General features: G+C 44.6%; 1 protein-coding gene across 3 annotated transcripts in view; it reads left to right on the top strand.

Moving 5' to 3' along the window:
- Positions 1–22,000, top strand: part of DMTF1 (cyclin D binding myb like transcription factor 1) — a 482,730-nt gene that overhangs the window by 154,899 nt on the left and 305,831 nt on the right. For all 3 annotated transcript variants that reach the window (XM_086919720.1, XM_086919718.1, XM_086919723.1), the window contains 2 exons: positions 16,739–16,771; positions 20,457–20,566. In XM_086919720.1, coding sequence (XP_086775846.1) covers positions 16,739–16,771; positions 20,457–20,566 — 143 coding nt within the window. The remainder of the gene's footprint in view (positions 1–16,738; positions 16,772–20,456; positions 20,567–22,000) is intronic.

Genomic DNA, 22,000 nt, shown 5'->3' with positions numbered 1-22,000 from the left:
GGGTTCGTGTGTTATCGCTGGATAATCTATTTTTGAGAAACCCTACCTGTGACGGATGAACGAGTTGGGGCAATAGAGTGGCATACCTTTTGACGAATGTGTGACTACAAAGACCGAGATGCCAGTTCTTCCTAAAATCTAGGGTATCAAGCCCTACTCATCAGATGGTTGGGTAGGACCCAACTTGAGGGATTCGATAATATTTTTCCCATTGAAGTATATTCAGTTTGATGTAGGAACAAAATCATTTTCACTAAGATTTGGGATCCACATGCCCTGACGAATTCTCCAGACCATTTAGCCTAATTTAGTTGGGCAGAAATATGTTGACAGACAGATATATGGGTGTGAGTCATTGATCTCCATTACCCATTCACTTTAGTTTTTAATCATGCCTAGTGTCAGGTTTATTAAAGTTATTGTCCAAGGCACACTAAGATATTTTTACTTTTTCATCTGGCTCCCCTTTTATGTCGGTTTTGTCGAGTAAGATTTATCCAAGAACTCCCTCCTTCCGTTACGGTCTTCGAGGAGGTTGAGTCCGCCTCGGTGGCACTGTCCTACCGAGGTGGGGAGAGGACTCCTATGATGAAGCATGAAACTATTATGTGTATGAGGTTTCCTCTTCCACTAAGGATGACCTTTCCTGAATAAAAAGCCCTGGGTCAGTGTTTGCCTCTCCGGATAATCTGAAGACGTATATTTAGAATGTACTTGTTGTGCAATTTACACTACACGTTTCTCAAATTATCAGCCATCGTGCCTATTTTGTGTTAATCTACTTCGATTTTAATGCCAAGAAAATCTGTGATACCAAAATACCAATCTGGGTATTTGCTGATTATTCAGTAGCATTTGCTGAAATAGGCCATTCTCTGCAAGAGAAAAGTCTAAAAACCAGTTAAGTCTAGGATATTGGAACATATTGGAAGACTAGCCAACCAACAGTACACTTTAAGTAATAGCAAATTAAAAAAGGGGCTGTAACACTATTGTCAAAATGTCATTTTGGGTTGTGGGGATGGATGAAGTTGTTTCAAATCAAAACATATAGCAAGGTTGGGCAGGAAGCTTTCTCCCTATTTAGAGAGAGGATGTGGCCTAACGGCTAGAGGGGTCGACCTTGGAGCTGGGTAACTGGGTTTCAGTCTCGGCAGGGACGCTCAAAAGTCTGTGATTCTCGGCAAATCACTTAATCTCCATGTGCCTAACAAAAATGAATTTGTCTATCTGTAATGCAGCTGGTGCTCATGTAAAACGCTTGGCTACCTTCGGGTCTAGTTTGCGCTATATAAAACTAACAACAACAAAAAATGCAAGGATGGAAATTATTAGTTCGAGGCATGTGGGCTGCTGAATTCATATCTGTGCATAGATCTCCGCCTAGTGTTGGGTCCGGATGATTGCACATTGTTGTCCTGGAAGAGTCTTCGTAGTATCACGAGATAGGTGGCTCCTCCCCTGGACTACAGTGCGCATGGCCATCGACTCCATCCTCAGATTGTTTTTTTCCGCCATTGGGTTCGGATGTCTTTGAATTCCCTCTTGTCGGAATCGATAGTAAACTTTCTTGAGACCAAAAGGTCTTTAGTCTAATACGTCGGTATTGTCTTGCGTTCGGTCTTACTTCTTCCAGCTCGGTTCCGAGCCGGATTCTCTACACCCGCGTGCTCTCGGCGCGGAAGGCCCAGTCGACGCTCCAGACCTATCGACCGTCCATCATGGAACGAAGTCCATTCAAGAGATGTCCCGTCTGCAACTCGAAGTATCCCCACATCGACGTCCACTCGGTGTGCAACAAGTGTCTGTCGCCGGACCACGATGAAGACAAGTGTATGGCTTGTTCACGCTTCAGGTCCAAGAAGACGCTTAAGCTTCGACGAGCTGCGCGCCAGGAGGCCCAGCATGCTGCACCGGCGCCTGTGGACATCTTCGATGCAGGGGATGTCGAGGACGAATCTATCCAGGACATTTCTGAGTCGAACCCCGCGTCGGACGTCGACTACGACGCTGATGCTGAGATGTTCGAGGCCGAAGAAGTCGTTGACGAGGTAGGAGACGACGACGGGGCCCTCGGGCCATGGAGTATAGCTCGGATGGGGAGCTTCCTCAAACTGACTCTGGGGCCGTGCCAATTTATACGGCTCAGGTCGAGGGATCGCCTTCGGGCCTTACCCAAGATCTCACTATGGGTTCTACGGCCCCGCCTTCGGGCTCGGCCACGGACATTGCTGTCGAGCCACTCCCTGGCAAAACGAAACTGAAAGAGAAACCTACGGTCTCGACTCCAGATACTGCGCAGGTGCCGTCCTCGAAACCGAAAGTGCGCATCGCTTTGGTCGGCTCCAAGGCCTCGGAGACCTCGGCGCCGAAGAAGCCGAAGGTGGCTGTCGAGCCGAAGGCTCAAGTCAAGGGCGTCGAGACAAAGTCTGCCGCGCCTAAGACTAAAGTGAAGGTGGTCGAGCCGAGCGCGTCGGCGCCGAAGACGGTCGACGCCGGCAAAAGCCTCAGCGACCCGAAGAAGGCTGTCGGCGACCCGAAGAAGTGGCTGGATGACCCAAAGGTTCTTGCGACTCCGCGTCAGCAGGACAAGGCCAAGGGCAACGCGCCCCGAGAGTCGACTCCAGGTGTGGCCTCGAGGGATTCCGTCGGACCGGCGCGCCCATCCGCCGCGTTCACCAAGAAGGTGACGGACTTCCTGCAGCGCATCAGGGACGGCACCGCGTCAGTCGGTCCGAAGGATCCTCCGGCTACGAAACCGGTGGAGAAACCACTTAAGGCGTCCACGCCCATCCATTTCACGTTGCCGCCGAAGACGGCGCCGAAGGCTTTCGCTCCTAAGGCAGTCGCCGGCGTGCCCGAAAAGGTCTCCTCCGCGCGAAAGCGTCAGCGGTGGTCCCCGGCCCGCGACCTCGACGACCTTCAGGGGACTAGCATCAGGCGCACTTAATTGATGCCGAAACGGGCAAGCTTTCCCTCCACAAGTGGAAAATCGCCCCAGAACGCCCAATGGAGTCTTACAAGATCCCTCTCGAAAAAGAAGGACTCTGCTTGCACTCCCGTCTTGGTGGAACCACTTTCCCCACAGACTCATAATGTTTCGCCCACTTACTCGGATGTGGACGCTGGAGAGGGGGATGATGAGGATGAGTACAGTTATCCTGTCTATACAGACCCTGAGGATACCAATGAACCCTGGGCAGCTGGTGGTGACCCTGGGGATCCTCAATCAGGACAAGACCCTCAACTTTTTTCTACAAAAACGTCCCCTACAGAAGACTCTGCAGCTTTCAATGCCCTCATTGAGCGGGCAGCTAACAATCACAACATCCAGCTCCATGCTGACCCTGTGGATGTCGATTTCCTTTTTGATACCTTCTCAGTCTCAGAAAAAACTGTTAAGACTCTGCCTATGCTGAAAGGTGTTTTAAAGCATGCTGCTGAGATCTTTAAAGAACCTACCAGGGCGAGGGTAATAAACCCTAGGATTGAGAAGAAATACAAGTCAGCGCCTACTAATCCTACCTACATCAAAGGACAGTTGCCTCTGGACACCCTTGTTGTCTCGAATGCCCGGAAGAGGGCTAATTCTCAGACTACGGGTGATGCTCCTCCCCCAGACAAATAATCCAAGGTCTTTGAGGCATCTAGGACGAGGGTAGCAGCACAGGCAGCCAACATCTGGCGCATTTCTAACACACAAGCGCTTCTGGCGCTCTATGACAGGGCACACTACGACACACTGGAGACCCTGTTGCAGCACCTGCCTGATGAATACATATAAACACTAGTGTTATGCTACGGCGACATGCCTGGCTGAGAATCTCTGGATTTAAGCCAGAAATCCAAACCACCATCCTTAACCAAACAGTCAACCCAGATCACCTGTTTGGCCCGGAGGTTGACACCACCCTAGAAAAGATAAAAAAAGGACACGGAGACTGCGAAATCCATGGGTGCCTTACAGTCCCAGCAGTTTCGGGGTGGGTCTTTTCGTCGCTCAAGCACTAGAGGCGTTTCCAGGGGCCAGCTCTCCCAGTCCACGCAGTACTACAAGGGCAACACTCAGACCACATACACCAACAAGAGTCGAGGTGGATATCGTGGTAACAGCGCCAAGGGCAGAGCTCGTGGAAACAACAGCTCCAGATCCTCTGCCAGCAGCAAACAGTGACGCCTTGTCACTGCCCCCCGACCATACAACACCGGTCGGGGGGAGACTCCAGCAGTTCCTGCCCGTCTGGAAGTCCATCACCACAGACAGGTGGGTCAGAAAACGTATCCAATACGGTTATTGTCTGGAGTTAACATCCACTCCACCCAACATGCCCCGAAGAAACCGTCCTATGTCAGCCGAGCATTTGCACTTATTGCAGCAGGAAGTCACTGTTATGCTGCAAAAAGGGGCAATAGAGCTCGTTCCTATGCAAGAAAATGGCACAGGGGTCTACTCCCTGTACTTCTTAATACCAAAGAAGGACGGGTCCCTCAGGCCCATCCTGGACCTCAGGCCACTCAACCGTTACATCCTGTCGGAGCACTTCCATATGCTGACCCTGCAGCAAGTGCTCCCGTTGCTCAGTCAGGGGGATTTTCTCGCAACTTTAGACCTAAAGGATGCGTACTTTCACATTCCACTGCACCCTTCACACAGGAAATACCTCCGGTTCACCATACAAAATCAGCACTACCAGTTCAAGGTTTTGCCTTTCGGTGTCACCACGGCACCCAGGGTGTTCACAAAGTGCCTGGCGACAGTGGCGGCGCATCTCAGGAGACGGAACATCCACGTCTACCCTTGTCTGGACGACTGGTTCATCCAGGCAAAGTCAGCCCAGCAGTGCGCGGCCCACATGTCCCACACCATTCACCTCCTGCACGATCTGGGATTCTCACTGAATTACCCAAAATCCCACCTCCAGCCCGCCCACATACAGCACAGCCGAATTCAGTGAGAGTCAGCAGCATTCAATCGCTGATACAAAAATTCAGACCTCAACACTCGCTTCCAGCAAGAGTGTTCATGCAGTTGATAGGCATGATGGCCTCCTGCATTTCCATAGTCCCGCACGCGAGACTACATATGTGCCCGCTTTAGGAGTGCTTAGCACGTCAGTGGACTCAGGCTCACGGGCAGTTGAAAGACCTAGTGTTGGTGAGCGGTCGGGCATACAACTCTCTGCATTGGTGGAATCCACGAAACCTTTGCAAGGGCCGACCGTTCCAAGAGCCTGTGCCACAGATCATCCTGACAACGGACGCCTCTCTCCAAGGATGGGGAGCTCATGTACTCCATTACACGGTGCAGGGACTGTGGACGCAACAACAACGGAAGATGCACATCAATGTTCTCGAACTGATGGCGATCTTTATGGCACTCAAAGCCTTCAAAGTACATCTGTGCAACAAGGTTGTGTTGATCCGGACGGACAACATGACAGCCATGTACTACATTCAAAAGCAGGGAGGAACACACTCTCCGCAGCTGTCTCATCTGGCTCAGAGCATGTGGAGGTGGGCCATTCAGAGGAACATCTTCCTCATGGCGGAACACCTCCCGGGCAAAGAATCAGATGGCGGACCTGCTCAGCAGGCACAGCCACCAAATGCACAAGTGGGAGATACATCCATCAGTACTCCAACCGTACTTCCAAAGGTGGGGTCATCCAGAGATAGACCTGTTCGCCACAAGGGCGAACGCAAATTGCCAAAGCTTCGCCGCCAGGTTCCCACACCCACAGTCGCAGGGCAATGCGATATGGATGAACTGGTCAGGCAAATTTGCGTACGCTTTTCCCCCAGCACCTCTGATACCGCTGGTGGCACGCAAGCACTCGATGACTCTCATCCTGGTTGCTCCAACGTGGGCTCGCCAACCATGGTACACCACGTTTCTGGAACTGTCCGTGGTACCGCATCAGAGGCTACGTCTCACACCCAGCCTTCTGACGCAGAGCCATGGCGACATTCCGCATCCAGATCCGCAACAGCTCAACCTGGCGATCTGGCTCCTGAAGTCTTAGAGTTTGGCTACCTGCAATTGCCTTCTGACTGTATGGACATCATTCGGGAGGCAAGGAAGCCCACCACCAGAGCATGCTATGCGGCAAAATGGAAGCGGTTTGTTATTTATTGTACAGACCACAACATTAACCCGCTAGATGCGTCTATTCAGAATATCATCTGTTACCTTTTCCATCTGTACAAATGTAATCTGGCCTATGCTTCCATTCGCATACATCTATTTGCGATGGCCGCTTATCTCCAGAACAGGCAGCACCTCTCACTCTTCAGAGTGCCTGCCATTAAGGCCTTTCTAGAAGGACTCAAACGAGTCATTCCTCCGCGGACTCCACAAGCTCCTGAGTGGAACCTCAATGTGGTCCTCACCCGGCTGATGGGTCCTCCCTTTGAACCACTGCATTCCTGCGAGATTCAATTCTTGACATGGAAAGTGGCTTTCCTCATAGCGATTACATCGCTACGGCGAGTTAGTGAACTGCAAGCCCTCACTATCCAAGAGCCATTTATTCAAATTCATTCTAACAGGGTAGTGCTTCGCACTAACCCTAAATTCCTTCCTAAGGCTGTGTCTCAATTCTATATCAACCAGACTATTGAATTGCCTCTTTTCTTCCAAAATCCTGAGACATTGGCGGAGAGAATGCTCCACACCCTTGACGTCAAAAGGGCCCTGATGTATTACATCGATAGGACCAAAGATTTTAGGAAGACTAAACAACTCTTTGCTGCCTTTGCACCACACCACAAAGGTAACCCTATTTCCAAGGCTGGTATTGCGAGGTGGATCGTTGAATGTATCCAGATCTGCTATCTGAAAGCCAAATGTACTCTCACCATTCCACCAAGGGCCCACTCCACCAGAAAGTCGGGGGCCTCTATGGCATTCGTTGGAAATATTCCTTTGGAAGACATATGTAGAGCAGCCACATGGTCTACCACACACACATTTACAAAGCATTATTGTGTTGATGTGCACTCCAAACAGCAGGCAGCTGTAGTGCAGGCTGTTTTCAAAACATTTTCCAAACTGCTGCAGCTGGCACGGGTGGCCGTCGTTAATGGAGGGACTGCTATGTATTCTATGCAACGATATGAATTCAGCAGCCCACATGCCTCGAACCGAATATGCTACTTACCAGTATGCATCTGTTCTTGGCATGTAGGGCTGCTGACATTCATATCGCCCGCCCTCCTCCCCGGCGCAGGTAGCAGCTGCAGAATTCGCACATACTTCTAGCATGGTCATCATTCACTTAGTTTCACTCCATCTTGGCCACAATGGCTAAAAACAATCTGAGGATGGAGTCGATGCCCATGCGCACTGTAGTCCAGGGGAGGAGCCACCTATCTCGTGATACTTCGAAGACTCTTCCAGGACAACAATGTGCAATCATCCGGACCCAACACTAGGCGGCGATCTATGCCCAGATATGAATCTCAGCAGCCCTACATGCCAAGAACAGATGCATACTGGTAAGTAGCATATTCGTTATTGTTCCTCTTGTTCCTCTTACAGACTGCTATCTTAGATACCTGTTCCAGGCAGGAAAAATATGTCAGTAAGCCTGCAGTTTTGAAAAGAACTGCTGGGGCCATTTACAAAAGATGATTTGGACTGTTCAAGTGTCTTTCTGGGTGGCTCCCTGTTGTAGATTTGCGTTCATTGTAGGTACAGTTCCTCAAGGTGAGGATTTTGGAAATGATGAAGAAGTGACCATTCCAATTTGAGAACATTTGAGGTTTATATGTGTCATTTCGTGATGAATATCTGGTCCAGGGTACCACCTTTGTCATAAGTAGGTAATGTGCATTACTGTAATACGTTGTTGTTCATTGGGAGGGTATGTGGTTGGCTTTATTTTTCTGAGTGGAATTTGAAACCCCCAGGATAATCTGATCACAAGATTTGGTGAGGTGATCAGTGCTCTAATCAAGGAAACTATCAATGAAAATTATTTTTGCTGCCAGGTAGGTGGTCTAAGATATTCAGCCTGAATGGTTTAGGTACCATGTTTGTAATCTCCACAGTAAGGCTGTTTAACAAGAAGAAATGTTTTGGTATTCAGTTTATTTGGGGGAATTCATCTGGATGAATGCAGCCTCACCTCTTTTTATGCTCTTTCAGGATAGAGGATACTATATACTAGTGGTAGGATAGTGGTGTAGAGGTTAAACAGAAACTAATTTACTTGAATGCAGTAGTGTCAAGTTCCCAGTCCTTAAATAATCCAGATATGAAATGTGCCCTAGAAATCAGACTTGCAGTTCGGGCAGGCAGCTTTGATATTTAGGGAAAGAAAATGTCAAGATGAGAAGGTGATTTTTCTGAGGTTGATTTATAACTAGTTGATATTGTGGTATCCATGATCAGAATATTGTGTATGTATGGAGCATGAGAAATGTGGGCTGATAAATCCTCTAAATTCTTTGGGATGATGTTCATGTTGGGCTGCCCCGAAGGAGATATGTTGAGTGTGGTGTAATGTAAGAGGACTGGGTTTAAGAGACTAGTCACTGGAAGGAGTGTGCATGTGATGGAGATGTTTGGTTTGCAGACTTTAAATCATCAAATAGAGGGAATCCAGCTTCATATTGATGTCAAACCATTTTTGTGAGTAGATAAGAGGTTATTAAATATCATAAAGTATGTATCAATTAACCGTACATCTCTTTTGAATCATGCATATGAGTGATAAAAGTGGTTTTGTGAAAATTTCAGTTTGCTATTCTTCTGGTATAGCTTGTATGGACCCGGTGGATAGGTAACCGGGAGATTCTGCATTAAAGGGCACAGGTGACTGCCAGTAAGGTGGTTTGTTTGATCCTTGACAGTATTGTAGTCCATGTCCATGCAGAATTAGTTTTATTCGCCAGCATTGGATCGGTCTTAAATTTACATGCTTGAATTGTTCCCGGACGCCAGGCTCAGAATCCTTAGAAGTTCATGTTAACACAGGAGTTTTCCTGTTCCGCAATTAATAACATTAAAAACATCCATATGCCACAAGTAACTCCTACAACTCCTTTCATGACCCTATGTACAACAATCAGGTGGGTGGGCTTAGAGCTTCAAACCTCCCCGAAAGCATTAACTGTTGGATTTTCTACTACGCATCTGGTGAATTGAAGAAATCCTCTCTGATGTTCTCCAGGAGTATTTTCAGTAAAATTCTATTCTTTCCTTTCTTTGTATATCCTTCAGCCCTGCTGCAGAAGATGAGTCTTTAACTTTTGTGTTTGAGTGACACATTCTCGTGACACCCGTGTGGCCAGAAAGCTTTTTGTGGATGATCCCCATACAAAGTGTTTACTTTTCTCCACCAGGATGGACATTCTACAAAGAAATATTCCATATTTATAAATTTCAGTGCCAGAACACTTCAGGATAAAAAGGGTTGGCTTATTTTGATTGAAAAATCTTCACCTAGTGATGAACAATTAATTCAAAAATTCTTCCCCTGAGACCAGTCCGAAATCAAAGAAGCACAAATTGAATTTGAATACCACGAAGGACCTTGTGACTGCATAGCCATCTTCAGGTCAGGCAGCAAGTACCAGATTTTTTTTAGCAGAGGATTATCCCTTTCTTGCAATTAAGATCAGAAAAACTGGTAGAGGATCAATTGGATCTACTCTGAAGTCTCATAAATCTCCTTTGATGACAACATCTCCTGTTAGTACCATCCTACTCGTCACAGGATGCTAACTCCATCACAACGACAGAGACCATCATTGCTGAAGTAATCTTCATGAACACCTTCGTCAAGAATGACCAGTGATGTGCCAGCAAGAAAACACCATTGATGACGAGAAGATACCTGTTGATGATGAGTAAGCCATTAACACCAACCAGCCTATTGACGACAGCAATACTGTGTACCAACTGTGCATTATTGATGATGGCTGCAAAGACTGTGTACTCGTCGATGTTGTCAACTTTAAGCCTTCAGGCAACCACTGTGGGCACCTGGACTAAGTCAGAATCTTATGCCCCAAGTTAATAGACAGATTGCCTGGCAGCATAGGCCTCTGCCAAGGGACCACGCCTTCCTCCTGCAACATCCTACACCAGAGAGCCTGGTGGTACATGCCTCCACAAGCCGGCTCAATCCAAATGTGTTTCAACTATCCACCAGATGGTCAAAACACATGGAGACATTCCCTAAAAATGTTCTCTTCGCCAGCCTTGCCCTCAGATCAGTGAACACTGTTGTATATTGATTCTTCTTGTAATATGGCTGACTGTAGTCTTTAGCCCTTCCTTAGTGTTCTTACCTCTTTTACTTCCCAGAATATTTAGCCCTTCCTTAGTGTTCTTACCTCCTTTTACTTCCCAGAATACCTGTGAGTGTTCTAATCTGTACCAGAGTGTTCTACCAGTGTCAGTTGATGGTCTGGTCAGCTGGCGAGGTTTCTGTACTCGGCTGTGTCCTACAATAAATCTACATGTAATCAACTAGTAGTATCCTGTCATCTATCACCATCCTATTTACAACAAACACCAGCCGTCTCCTGGGGAGATATTTGCATATGCTATGGGACAGAGTGGTGGACATCTTGCCCACTGTCACAGAAGACATTATTGCCGCCCTCACATGCCTCATCCAGGACACAGCAAAGTACTTCATCCGCTTGGGCCTGAACACTGTTCACTGTCTGGGAGAACAATCTGGACCAGCGTGGTGCTTGGGTGCCACGCTTGATGTCCTTAAATTGATTTTTAAGCACCATCGAGCAGTGCCTTATGGATATGTAATTCAATGGCACATGTCTCTTTGTAGACAAGGTGGTCTTCACCCTGGAGCGCTTTAAAGAAAGCAAGGCAAAAGCTTACTCCCTCGGATTAGCACCACCTGTACACCAGTTTCCCCACCAATTATGCCTCTACGGAGAGCCTCCACAGCAGCAGTCCTTTGTTATAAATAAATTAGGTAGGCAGAAGGACACTTCTTCAGGTTACTAAGATAGGTTTATTAAGATAAGACAACAGAAGACAGCAGCGCAGTAAACCACACAGCTGACCAGACCATCAACTGCTTCAGGTTATTAAGATAGGTTTATTAAGATAAGACAACAGAAGACAGCAGAGCATTAAACCACACAGCTGACCAGACCACCAACTGCCAAGGCTGGAATCTTCACATACCAGAAAGAACACTCTTGGGTACTATGGGAGGTTGAGAAGATAGGACTACAGACACCAAGTAGCCATATTGAAGAAAGTATAAATATACAACATCCTGCCAAACCTCTTGAGCCGGGGATGGGGTTCAGGTTGTCATCGTCCAGGTGGGAGATTGTATCAACTTATACCTCACCAGGTGTAGGAGCAACACATTGGAACATTGGGTCAGGATGATTACTCCTTCCCCCTGTGTCTCAACATGCCTCCTATACAACAATGACTCTTGAAAGAACACTTGTCCATACATTCTCAGTTCTCAGTGTTTCGTTTTGGACGTGCCAGTGCACTTCAGGTGTTCACGAAAGTGATGGTGGTGGCCACCGCCCACTGGCGGAAGTTGTGAATCGTCACATCACATGGGTATGACCGACGCATGCGCAGACTGTTTTTCTGCGAAGCAGCGATGCTGTAGTATGCAAGCCTCATTAGGATTAATAGACACATAGGCAAGCATCTCTGGGACACCCGCGTGTACTGAAAAAGTGCGATATTAATGACAAACGGGATTGGTTAATACTATTACAGGTTAACGAGGTTCTTGAATATGAGCGTCGCTTTACATGCGAATCCTTGCTCCATCAATCTTGGCCGCCAGATGTCCCTCCACCAAAATCGTTTTTGTGGGTCGCTGGGAGAAGTTTGATGTTTTCCCCAGAACATACAGCTTCTACAGGCACAGTTATCCAAATTGCAGTTATTCTGTCATTCTTTAGCCCAGTGGGGCCTTGCTGTGGCAATAGGTTTGGGTTACTTATAACCCTTTTTTTAATTCTTGTGACTACCTGATCAGCCATCTCTCTTTGGATCACCTTCTGTGATGCAGTTGTTGAAAGGGCTGATTTATATGTTGCAGCCAACACCATTCATCATGCTACAGTGGGACCTTAAATGAGTTCTCACTTTCCTGGTATGCTCCTTTTAAACCAATGCACAGATGTTCCTTATGTCTCCTGAAACTGCAAACTACAGTCTTCATAGTGATCACATCAGCACATCGCATGAATTAATTGCAAGCTCTGCCTGTTAAGCAACCGTCTGCAAAGTTTCTTGCAGTCAAGCTGGCTCTTAAAACAAAAGCTGCCTTCCTTCCGAAGATCCTAACAACCTTCCACAAAGTAAAGTCTTTAACTCTGTCAGTGTTCTTCACCCATCCTCATCCGTCCAAAGAGAATGAGAGGCTCCACTGTCTTGATCCTAATAGAGCTCCACATTTTTACATCGACTGCACCAGGTAACATTAGGTGGATGAACAGCTCTCGTGGGTTTCTCTGGGGCAAAAAGGGGAACGCAGTACAAAAAAGAACCATCTCCAGATGGATTGTCTTGTGCATCAAGGTCTGTTATTGCTTAGTGAAGAAAATGCCTCTGTAAAGCTTATGCACACATTTCACCAGTGTAAAGGCTGCTACAACCGCTCTGGTGTGCAGTGTGCGAGTCATGGGCATCTGTCAGACAGCTACATGGGCATTACTCTGTACAACATTACTGTCTGGATAGCCAGGTCTGTTGTTAGTACACTTTGCCCTTTCTGTCCTGCATGATTTCCTGGTCCGTGCCATATCACAACCCTACCTACTAGTGAATCCCTTCACAAGTTGGGGAATCTCAAAAGTAGCTATCTGAAGAACAAGTTACTTACACTCGTTAATGCCTATTCTGATGAAATGTTTGTCTAACCACAGATTCCTCCACGACTCACTCTCCTCCCTCTTCTATTGAATGGACTTTTCTGCTCCATACTAATAAGATTTCAATTTACAAGTCTGCACACTAGCACAATCCGATGTTAAATGCTCTGCAGGCGAGAGAGCACGAATAAACTGACATCCGCACACTGAGATAGCGGCTATGTAGAGGCCCCAACATCACATCCTGGTGATATTCACATGGTGAGGAATCTGGGGTTTGATAGAGTATCCACCAAAAAGAGATGTACCAAAGGTAAGTAACTTGCTCTTCATTCTAATTATTAGCAGGTTGAAACCGAATGTTGTATAACAAATAGAATTGGCAGTAACATTCCTATTTCACCACACTTGGCCAGTGATGGAATCCTTTACCCAAGGGTGCCAACTCCCTGAGGTCTGACTGCCACCAAACCCGCTCCAGTGAATCACTGTTCATTTAAGAAATAAGGGAGAGGTTTATGATGATGGTGATAGAGACAGGCAGACTGGGTGCCTTTGGCTCATTTTCTGTGGACTCCCTTTCCTGGGTCTCGTGCCCAGTCTGCCTGGAGATCTTCAAGAACCCCATGAGAGTCAAGTGTGGACATGTACATAAATGTGCTAATTGAATGATGCCAGGCAGTTGCAAGTGTTGTGCATACTGAAACGTTCCTACAAATTATTTTCTGATAAAGTTCTTTGTTAAGGACAAAATGCATGGACTTGTCTAACGGTCTCTTGTGAGGGAGTAAGTAAAGATACGATTGAAGAATAAAGAATTGTAAAATGCATCTTTAATTGATAGCCTTTTTTTAAAAACTGATCAGTGAGTGAATGTGGACATTCTTATGACCATCACCCTGAGCATACCATGCCCTAAATTTATTGAATATAGGATGCAGTATTATTGATTATTGGGTTGTGCTCTCCCCTATTTGTTTAAATTTAAACTGACTAGTTAAACAAAATGTGTCACTTGCCAATATCTGCCTAATTTCATTTATTTAGTAGTACTTGTATAGTACTACATTTTATATATATATATATATCTGCAACAGCCCTCCAACCACTTGAAAGGAAGGAGCCACAAGCGGGGAAATAGAGGTGGGGTTCTTTATTTGATGTCCTTACAGCCGGGCATGATGCATTTCGGATTATTTCTCCTTCCTCAGACGCCCCTGGCTGTTACACCTCTTGTCCATAGCGCCCAGTTTGAATATTGACAACCTTTATGCAGTCCACTGCTAACGCCGCCCCCACTCATGTGACCATCCACGTGTTAGAGTCTGTAGGGAACTCCAACTACCAGAATGCTGTATACCTGGTGTGGCGTGATGGGGGAAAACCAGGGTTGAATCCCTGAGTTCATGGGTGTTGGTTGTGCTGGGCACTGGTGTAGAGGTGAGTACTCCGGCATCCGAACCCCTCGAGTCCCCGCGTGACGCTTCCACCTTGCGGGCGTAAGTTCGCTGGGGCATGCGTTGGCAACAATGCACCAACTCCTCCGTGTAGTCACGGTCCGCTATTTATTTATTTATTTATTTATTTGGCAATTTTTAAAGCGCGCAAATACCCTTGGGTGTCTCGGCGCTGTAGATGCAGAACTCTCATGGGGGGGGAGGGGTATGGAGGTTTAGGCAGGGAACAACCAGGTCTTTAGTTTCTTTCTGAAATTCAGAAGGGTCGGAGCACACTTGATGTGTAGAGGGAGTGTGTTCCACAAAATGGCTGTTGCCACTGAGAAGCGTTTGTCGCCCCAGTTGGCCCTTCTTGTACGGGGGACCATGAGTAAATGTGCTGAGGATGACCGCAAGGTTCTTGTGTGTTCAAGCGGTCGGAAGGCTCTTCTTAAAAATAGGGGTCCATGATCATGGATAGCCTTGTATGCTATGCATAGTGCTTTAAATTTGATACGGCTCCTCACCGGTAGCCAGTGCAGCTGTCGGATGTAGGGGGAGACTGATGCAAACCTAGGGATGGATAGCAGTGTCCTGGCTGCTGCATTCTGCACTGTTTGCAGTTTATTGAGGACCTTTTGTTGTGCATTGAGAAACAGTGCGTTGCAGTAGTCAGTTTTGGAGAATACCAAAGTACTGACCTATCCTGCGGTGTCCCTCGCAAATCCAGCGCTCTGAAGGTGTGCTGCCTGTAGCCAATACCTTGGCGACGACGAAACCTGCACATTTTTTTCTGATGAAGTTCTTTGTTAAGGACAAAATGCATGGACTTGTCTAACGGTCTCTTGTGAGGGAGTAAGTAAAGATACGATTGAAGAATAAAGAATTGTAAAATGCATCTTTAATTGATAGCCTTTTTTTTAAAACTGATCAGTGAGTGAATGTGGACATTCTTATGACCATCACCCTGAGCATACCATGCCCTAAATTTATTGAATATAGGATACAGTATTATTGATTATTGGGTTGTGCTCTCCCCTATTTGTTTAAATTTAAACTGACTGTAGTTAAACAAAAGTTGTCACTTGCCAATATCTGCCTAATTTCATTTATTTAGTAGTACTTGTATAGTACTACAGTTTATATATATATATATATATATATATATATATATATATATATATATATATATATATATATATATATATATAGTGTTATTCTTCAACTACTACTTTATGGACGTACAACTGTTCATTCAAATGCCCGCCTTGTTTAGGATTCGATTTTAATTGGTTATAAAAGTCAGTTTTGGTCTCATGGAAATAGTTACAGCATCAACTGATTGCTGCCCTAATAACAGATTTTACAATTTTACTAAGTCCTTGCTCTGTCACAGACCCATTTGTGGTCACCTATTTGGGGGATAGACACGTGTAAGGTCTCTTTTCTAGTAATGTGGAGTGAATCACTAGTGTCAATGCTCACTGCTACTGCTAGACTGTGGTTCTGAGCTAAATGGAGATAACGGTATTGGCATTGGAAGAAAATGGGTTATACAGAAGACTAAGGCCCTAATTTTGATGTCCGTTGAAAGCCTCTGACCCTTGGTCGGGGCCTTTCCGACCGGCAACTTTGGTTTCAATTCATACCGCTGTATTATGAATACGGCGGTCGGAATTGAAACCAGCCGGTCAATCCGGCTGGCTTCCGACGGGCTCCAGGAGCCCGCCGGCCAGTCTTAACTGGCACGTAAAACCCTTGAGAATGGCGTTTCCACCATCAGGATTATGATGTTGGTTTCCCACAGGCTTTTCATGTTGGGCTTTCCGAGATGAAATGCCTCTCTGAAAACAACTTTGGAGCACCTAGCAGGCCCCCCTTGCCTCAGCAGCCTCCTCTTGGTGGCCTGGGGGGGGGGCACTAGAGGTGCCCCCTGTTAATCCCTGCATCGTGAGGTGCCTGCCACGTGATGCAGTAGTTAAAAAAAAAAAAAAAAAAATTCTAATTTCTCTATGGGAGACCGGCCGCAGCACAAACTCCCATAGAGATATACCATGTGCGGTTGCATCATAATTGCAGAGTCGGACGGCCAACCTATAGTCTGTCGGTTCCGCATCCGCGGCAATGTCTGTTAGAGGCAACTTCGACCGACATTTTAATCGGGCCCTAAATGTACTGCTTCATCCTTATGATGGCTTATTTGTAAATATGGATCATTCCCAAACCCACTACCCTCCCAATGATATATGAATGTTGGCCTCTTATAAATGTGAAACTTGTTTATAATGGTGTAATTCATGAAAAATAAGTTTTTCTTAATTTTGTTGATCATGGTGCCATTGGTCTCAAGCAAGTAATAAGTGCAACTTTGTAAATAACTCTCCAAAGCCCTTTTTAAATTATTTTCTTTAAAGTTTATTCCTATGCTGTTCTGATGTTTTTTTGTGTGCTTCATTATTTAACAGATACACTCCTGAAGAAATTCTAAGGCTCAGAGAGTAAGTTCCTAAATTACTAATTGATTCTCGTAATATGGAATGCTTACTGTTCCATTTGATTCGCTATTGTTTTATAGATGACATGTAATTGTTTAATAAAATTGCTAATGTAAACGCTCCTTGAAAAGCTAGAGCCCCGTCACCTTATAAAAACATGTAAAACGAGGGAGGGAGAGAGACTAACCATAATAAGGGCTCCCGGTTTTATGGGATTTTTTTTTTTTTTTTTTAGATTTCTGTCTGTATTCATCCATATTTATTTTTGGGCCATGTTATCTGTATTTATCCATATTTATTTTGTTTTGTGAATAAATGAAGTTGTGAAACTGTACATTTCCACATTTATTTAACTGATCGACGCACTCATACTTTGAAGTTTGTTGTGTTTTAGCTATTTGAGCTACCAAACATTATGTAACAATAAATCCACTAAATATTAGCATTATACCACAATTGTATGTTTATATATGCCATTATGTATAGAAATTGCATCCTGTTTTTTAATTTCCCATGCTGTCCTTTTGCTCAGCTATTGGGCTACAAGTCATGAAAGACAATATGTGGAGCCACTTAAAAGTAGCACCATTTTCTGTCTTTAACCACTTTTAAAAATAAATGCTGTCAGAAAACCCATTGTGTTCTGTCTGTATTTATGTTTAAAAATCCGTAAATACGGAAAACCGGGAACCTTGATCATAATTCCAAGGTGTATATTCTTTGCATGAGTGCGCTGTATTCTGCTAAAGTCCATTGTCCCACCCATGTTTGGGGCCTTGAGGACTTTATACAAAATATTTATATATAATGTGTAAAGAAAATACAAAACCGTTTAAGTGAGTGAAAGTTGCTCCTGTGTTTTTTTTTTCCTGATTCCTGGCAGCGTAATCTTGGAGCACTGACATATCCCATTATGCTTTTTCCCTTTCTATAACTTTATTGGGCTTGTTTGATTTATTTGAAGTCTTTGTAAACTAGCACTTTTTGTCATGTGTCACTCTTGTGGAAGAAAGAAGGCCCAGGTTGACCCACATGCAGACTGTATTGTATGTTTTCCTGACTCCCATCACCCAGAAGTCTGCACACACTGCAAAAAGATGTATAGGAGAACATTGTAAAACATGGGAGAAAGATTGTCCCCATGACTGTCGGGAAGAAGATCAAAGATGTCTTTAGTCTACTTAAGGAAGATATGGGGGGCATGCAGAGGGGATTTCCCTCTACCACTGGGCCTTACCCTGTCTCTACGACCTTTGCAAAGGTAGATCTGAAAAGAGAGCCAGAGGTGAGAAAATGAGAAAAGTTTGGTCACAGTCGAGATCTATAATGTTCAAGACCAGCACGGTGAACACTTGCGTCATCAAATGCACACTTGCCATCAAAACACTGCTTAATGTTGAAGCACGGGCAAGGATTAACATTGAGCATCACTTGATGTTGAAGGATAAACCGTCGAACTTCTAACTTGCACACCTAGTATGCCAATAAATGCAGGGTGGAGAAGAATGCAAAATGTATTCTATTCATTGTCTTTGAGACCCAACTCTGAATAGATTAGTCTAATCTATGGTCAGTAATACTTTCTCTTTGTCTTCCTAGAGGTCTACACAACGTAGCCCTCAAGTTTCTGCAGCTCCATGCGCCACCTCTGGTTCCTACAACTAGAACACAGTCTGTTTCTCTACCATCCCTACCTGAGGCATTTCCAAAGTGACAGATGAATATTGACTATTGTGTAAAATGAGTATATTATGAGGTTCACATTATCTTCAACCATTCCACTGATGAAATTGTCATTTTCCTCTAGACAAGCTTCAGCAGAAAGTGTAAAGTGTAAATGAAAGTGTAAATTGATACTTGTATAGCGCACTACTCACCCGCAAGGGTCTCACGGCGCTTGTACGAATACCGCTGTGGAACCCATCCTGGCTTTCCCTGTGAGGCGTCCACTCCTGGGCACCCCCAAGGTGGAGGCCAGGCATCCTTAGCGTTGTGGGGGCCGTTGTGGAGATTAAGCAAGCTATTGCCCAGAGTTGCAGAGTGGGACTCCATGATTGGAATAGGCACCGAGGCGAGAATTATCAGGTCCGTGAATTTTGAGCCCAAGACCCGCCGAGGCGGGTAATTGAACCCTGGTCCTGGGCTAGACCTCTGCATCAGGGTCTGCCGCTCTAATCATTGAGCCACACTTCTCCACTCCACAAAGTGGACATCCTTGTATAAAAGTATGCTGTTGAACGGGCTCCTCAGTCCTAAAAAAAGAACCAGAATTAATTCTTGTTACTCTCTGGTCCGTAGAAGGTACACGGGACTCATCCTCATGTTGACATTGGCAAACAAATAGATTAAGAGGGATACATTCATGAGGCTTTCTCTTAATCACATATACTATCAAGTACTTAAAAGGGATTGAATGTGTTCTATAGACCATCTAGACACATCTTCATATCCAGGAATGTGACAAATTCATCTTTAGCAGGATCTTTTTGCAGACAGGACAAGACGTCTCCTACAGGTATGATGAACTTTCAGCAAAGGCAATGCCATTTTGATAGCCTGGGCAGGAAAGTTTCTATAAGTATTTCCTTCAATACCCCAAATCCCATTTGTTATCAACAAAGTAACATACTCCGTATTGAGGATGATCCTTATTGCACGAGAGTGGCCATGGCAGTGGTGGTTCAGAGATCTTCTCCTGTTAGAATGAACACACAGGAGGTTTCCGTGCAGACTGGATATTTTCCACAAGTTGAAGTACCAGATCTTGCATTTCAGCCTTCCATCCTTCGGTGTGGCTACTGAACTCATAAACAGGGTCACCTCAACCTTCCTTGGGACTCTATAGACCTTCTACAATTGATTCTTTGGCCTTCAGTTGGAAGAGATTCTGCTTCTGGAATGTGGAGAAGAAGGTTGATGTTTTAGATGTTGATTCATAGTTGTTTATAAAATTCAGTATCTCATATCGTTTTACTTGTCCTAATCTGATATTGCATTCTAACTGTATTCCCATTGTTGCCTGCTGCTTGGAGGGTAATATTGTATCTCTATACCTCACGTTCATTAGTGGCGTTTCCATTTTCTATACTTCCTTCTCCTTTCTATAGTCTCAGCATCCCATAGTACTGCATCATAGATCGCTGTCTCCTCCCCTGTTCACAATGTTATTTGTTCCTATCAAAATCAGCATGACCACGGAGAAAGGAAGGGGTCCTTATCAAATTTTAATGTAACAAAACATTATGACGAGCGATTTCTGCACTCTGCCTGTTTCTTTTAACTATGTAACCGTTATGAGCCAAGACTAAGAAATTGGTGATTTATTTTGTTTTCATGCAGACTTTTTAAATCTGTACATTCTGTTTTGTTAATGTTTGCATTTTTGGTGGAATGAGAATTTGTATGGAGACAATCATAGTTCAAGTGGTTAAGGACTAACAACCCATTTTAAATGGAGATTGAAAGCATTTGATCAGCAAATAAAATGCCTTAATCTAAATGACAAACTATTGTTTGTGACCGTTCTATTCTTTTTTTTTTTTTTTTTTTTTTTAAATATTTTTTTATTATATTTATATATGATAGTGTTGCTTTTTGGGAAATGCTTTACTGTGGTACATGACAACTAGGTTACCTCTAAAGCTGCCATACTACACACATAAAATTGTAAGCAACTCTTTACTTCTAGGCTTCGCATTAAGCACGGAAATGACTGGGCTACGATCGGAGCTGCTTTGGGCAGAAGTGCGTGTTCTGTAAAGGATCGGTGCCGGCTGATGAAAGAAACCTGCAAAAGAGGTACAGTACATACAATAACCATTTTGTTTTATTCACATTTAGATTACGTTATTCACTATATTAGGAACCCTCAGGGTGCACGGTGAGTGATGTTAGATTAGCATTTGAACATGGTTTGAATTAGTGTGTCAGCTTGCAAGTACTATATCCCCCGTCAGTCCAATACTTCTATTGTCGCATATCATTTCTGAATCTGAGCACTGAACAATCATCATGCTTAGGAGTCATCTGTGAAATGTTTTAACATTCCTATGCTTTGACTGCTTTTCGTCATATTCTTGAATAAAAATGTGTTTTTAACGTGACACTACTGTTTAGTGCTTTGTTGCATGCTTAGCAAGGGGCTAAAACACTTTTGGCCAGATGTACAATTGTACTGGTTGTAAAACGTGGTTGCAAATTGTGCACATTTTTTTGTCAACAGTATTCGATTTTGTGAACCGATGTATTCACCAATAGGTTGCACAAATAAGAAATTGGTTGTGGTAGAAGAACAACCTGCCTAATTGATATTCAGTAGGCAGGAATCAAATTGGCTACCTTCACATGGACAGTGGCTTGCAAGGGACAGCAGACCACTATCCCTGTGGAAGTATTTTCTAATTGCAAAAAGAAATCAATTTTGAGAAACTTTTGTGATACCCAGGGGCCAAGGACACATACCTTCATTACTTCCCCTTTAAATTCGTTACATGCTCTATATCAATCAGTGCAAAAAACATTTTTTGTTAACACTGGAAAGCACAGCTTTTGTCGGTTGGGCAGCTGAATAAACACTGATACGCACCGATTTCAAAACCTTTGAAAACACTAAGAAAATACTACTGAATCCAAAATAAAAAACAATGAAGCAAGACACAAATAACCAGGCCACAGAGAAAAAACGAACTAGGAGCCCTGTTCATATAATTACTTGAACGTCTAGGACTCCATGCACTTAGTGGTCGTTTTCAGAAAGATAAGCAAATGGTGCATATTCACAGCTCAAGAAAACGGTTGGCAGTGTTGGAGTACATATTTGCGTCTCTTTTAAAAATATGATTATAACATTGAAAGGAGGTGTACAAGTGGTCATCTCCCTCAGATAAGGTTCTTGCTAATTCAGATATCTTCCTGGAAAAAGCTGCACAAAGCAAGTAACTGCAACAACCAGAAGTTCTGGAAAAGAATCATATGAATCTCAAAGGGCATCAGTCAGTATAACAAATGGAGAAAGAAATCTGCTGCTTCAAGCAACTATGAATTGAATATTATAAGAACTTTGGAGGAGAACTAGACACAGTTGTTAGCCGCACTGATGCAAGACAGAATCCCCAAATCTGACCATAGCCCTATGCCAATCATCAAAATCACCTGTGTTTGAAACTACTGAGCGCCAAGAGTTCTCCTAAACTGGAATATTAAACAATAATGTAATTTAGATGAGACTCAGTT

This window comes from Lissotriton vulgaris, chromosome 1_1, assembly GCF_964263255.1.
Source record: "Lissotriton vulgaris chromosome 1_1, aLisVul1.2, whole genome shotgun sequence".
Taxonomy (NCBI): domain Eukaryota; kingdom Metazoa; phylum Chordata; class Amphibia; order Caudata; family Salamandridae; genus Lissotriton; species Lissotriton vulgaris.
This window is presented reverse-complemented; position numbering and strand designations above follow the sequence as displayed.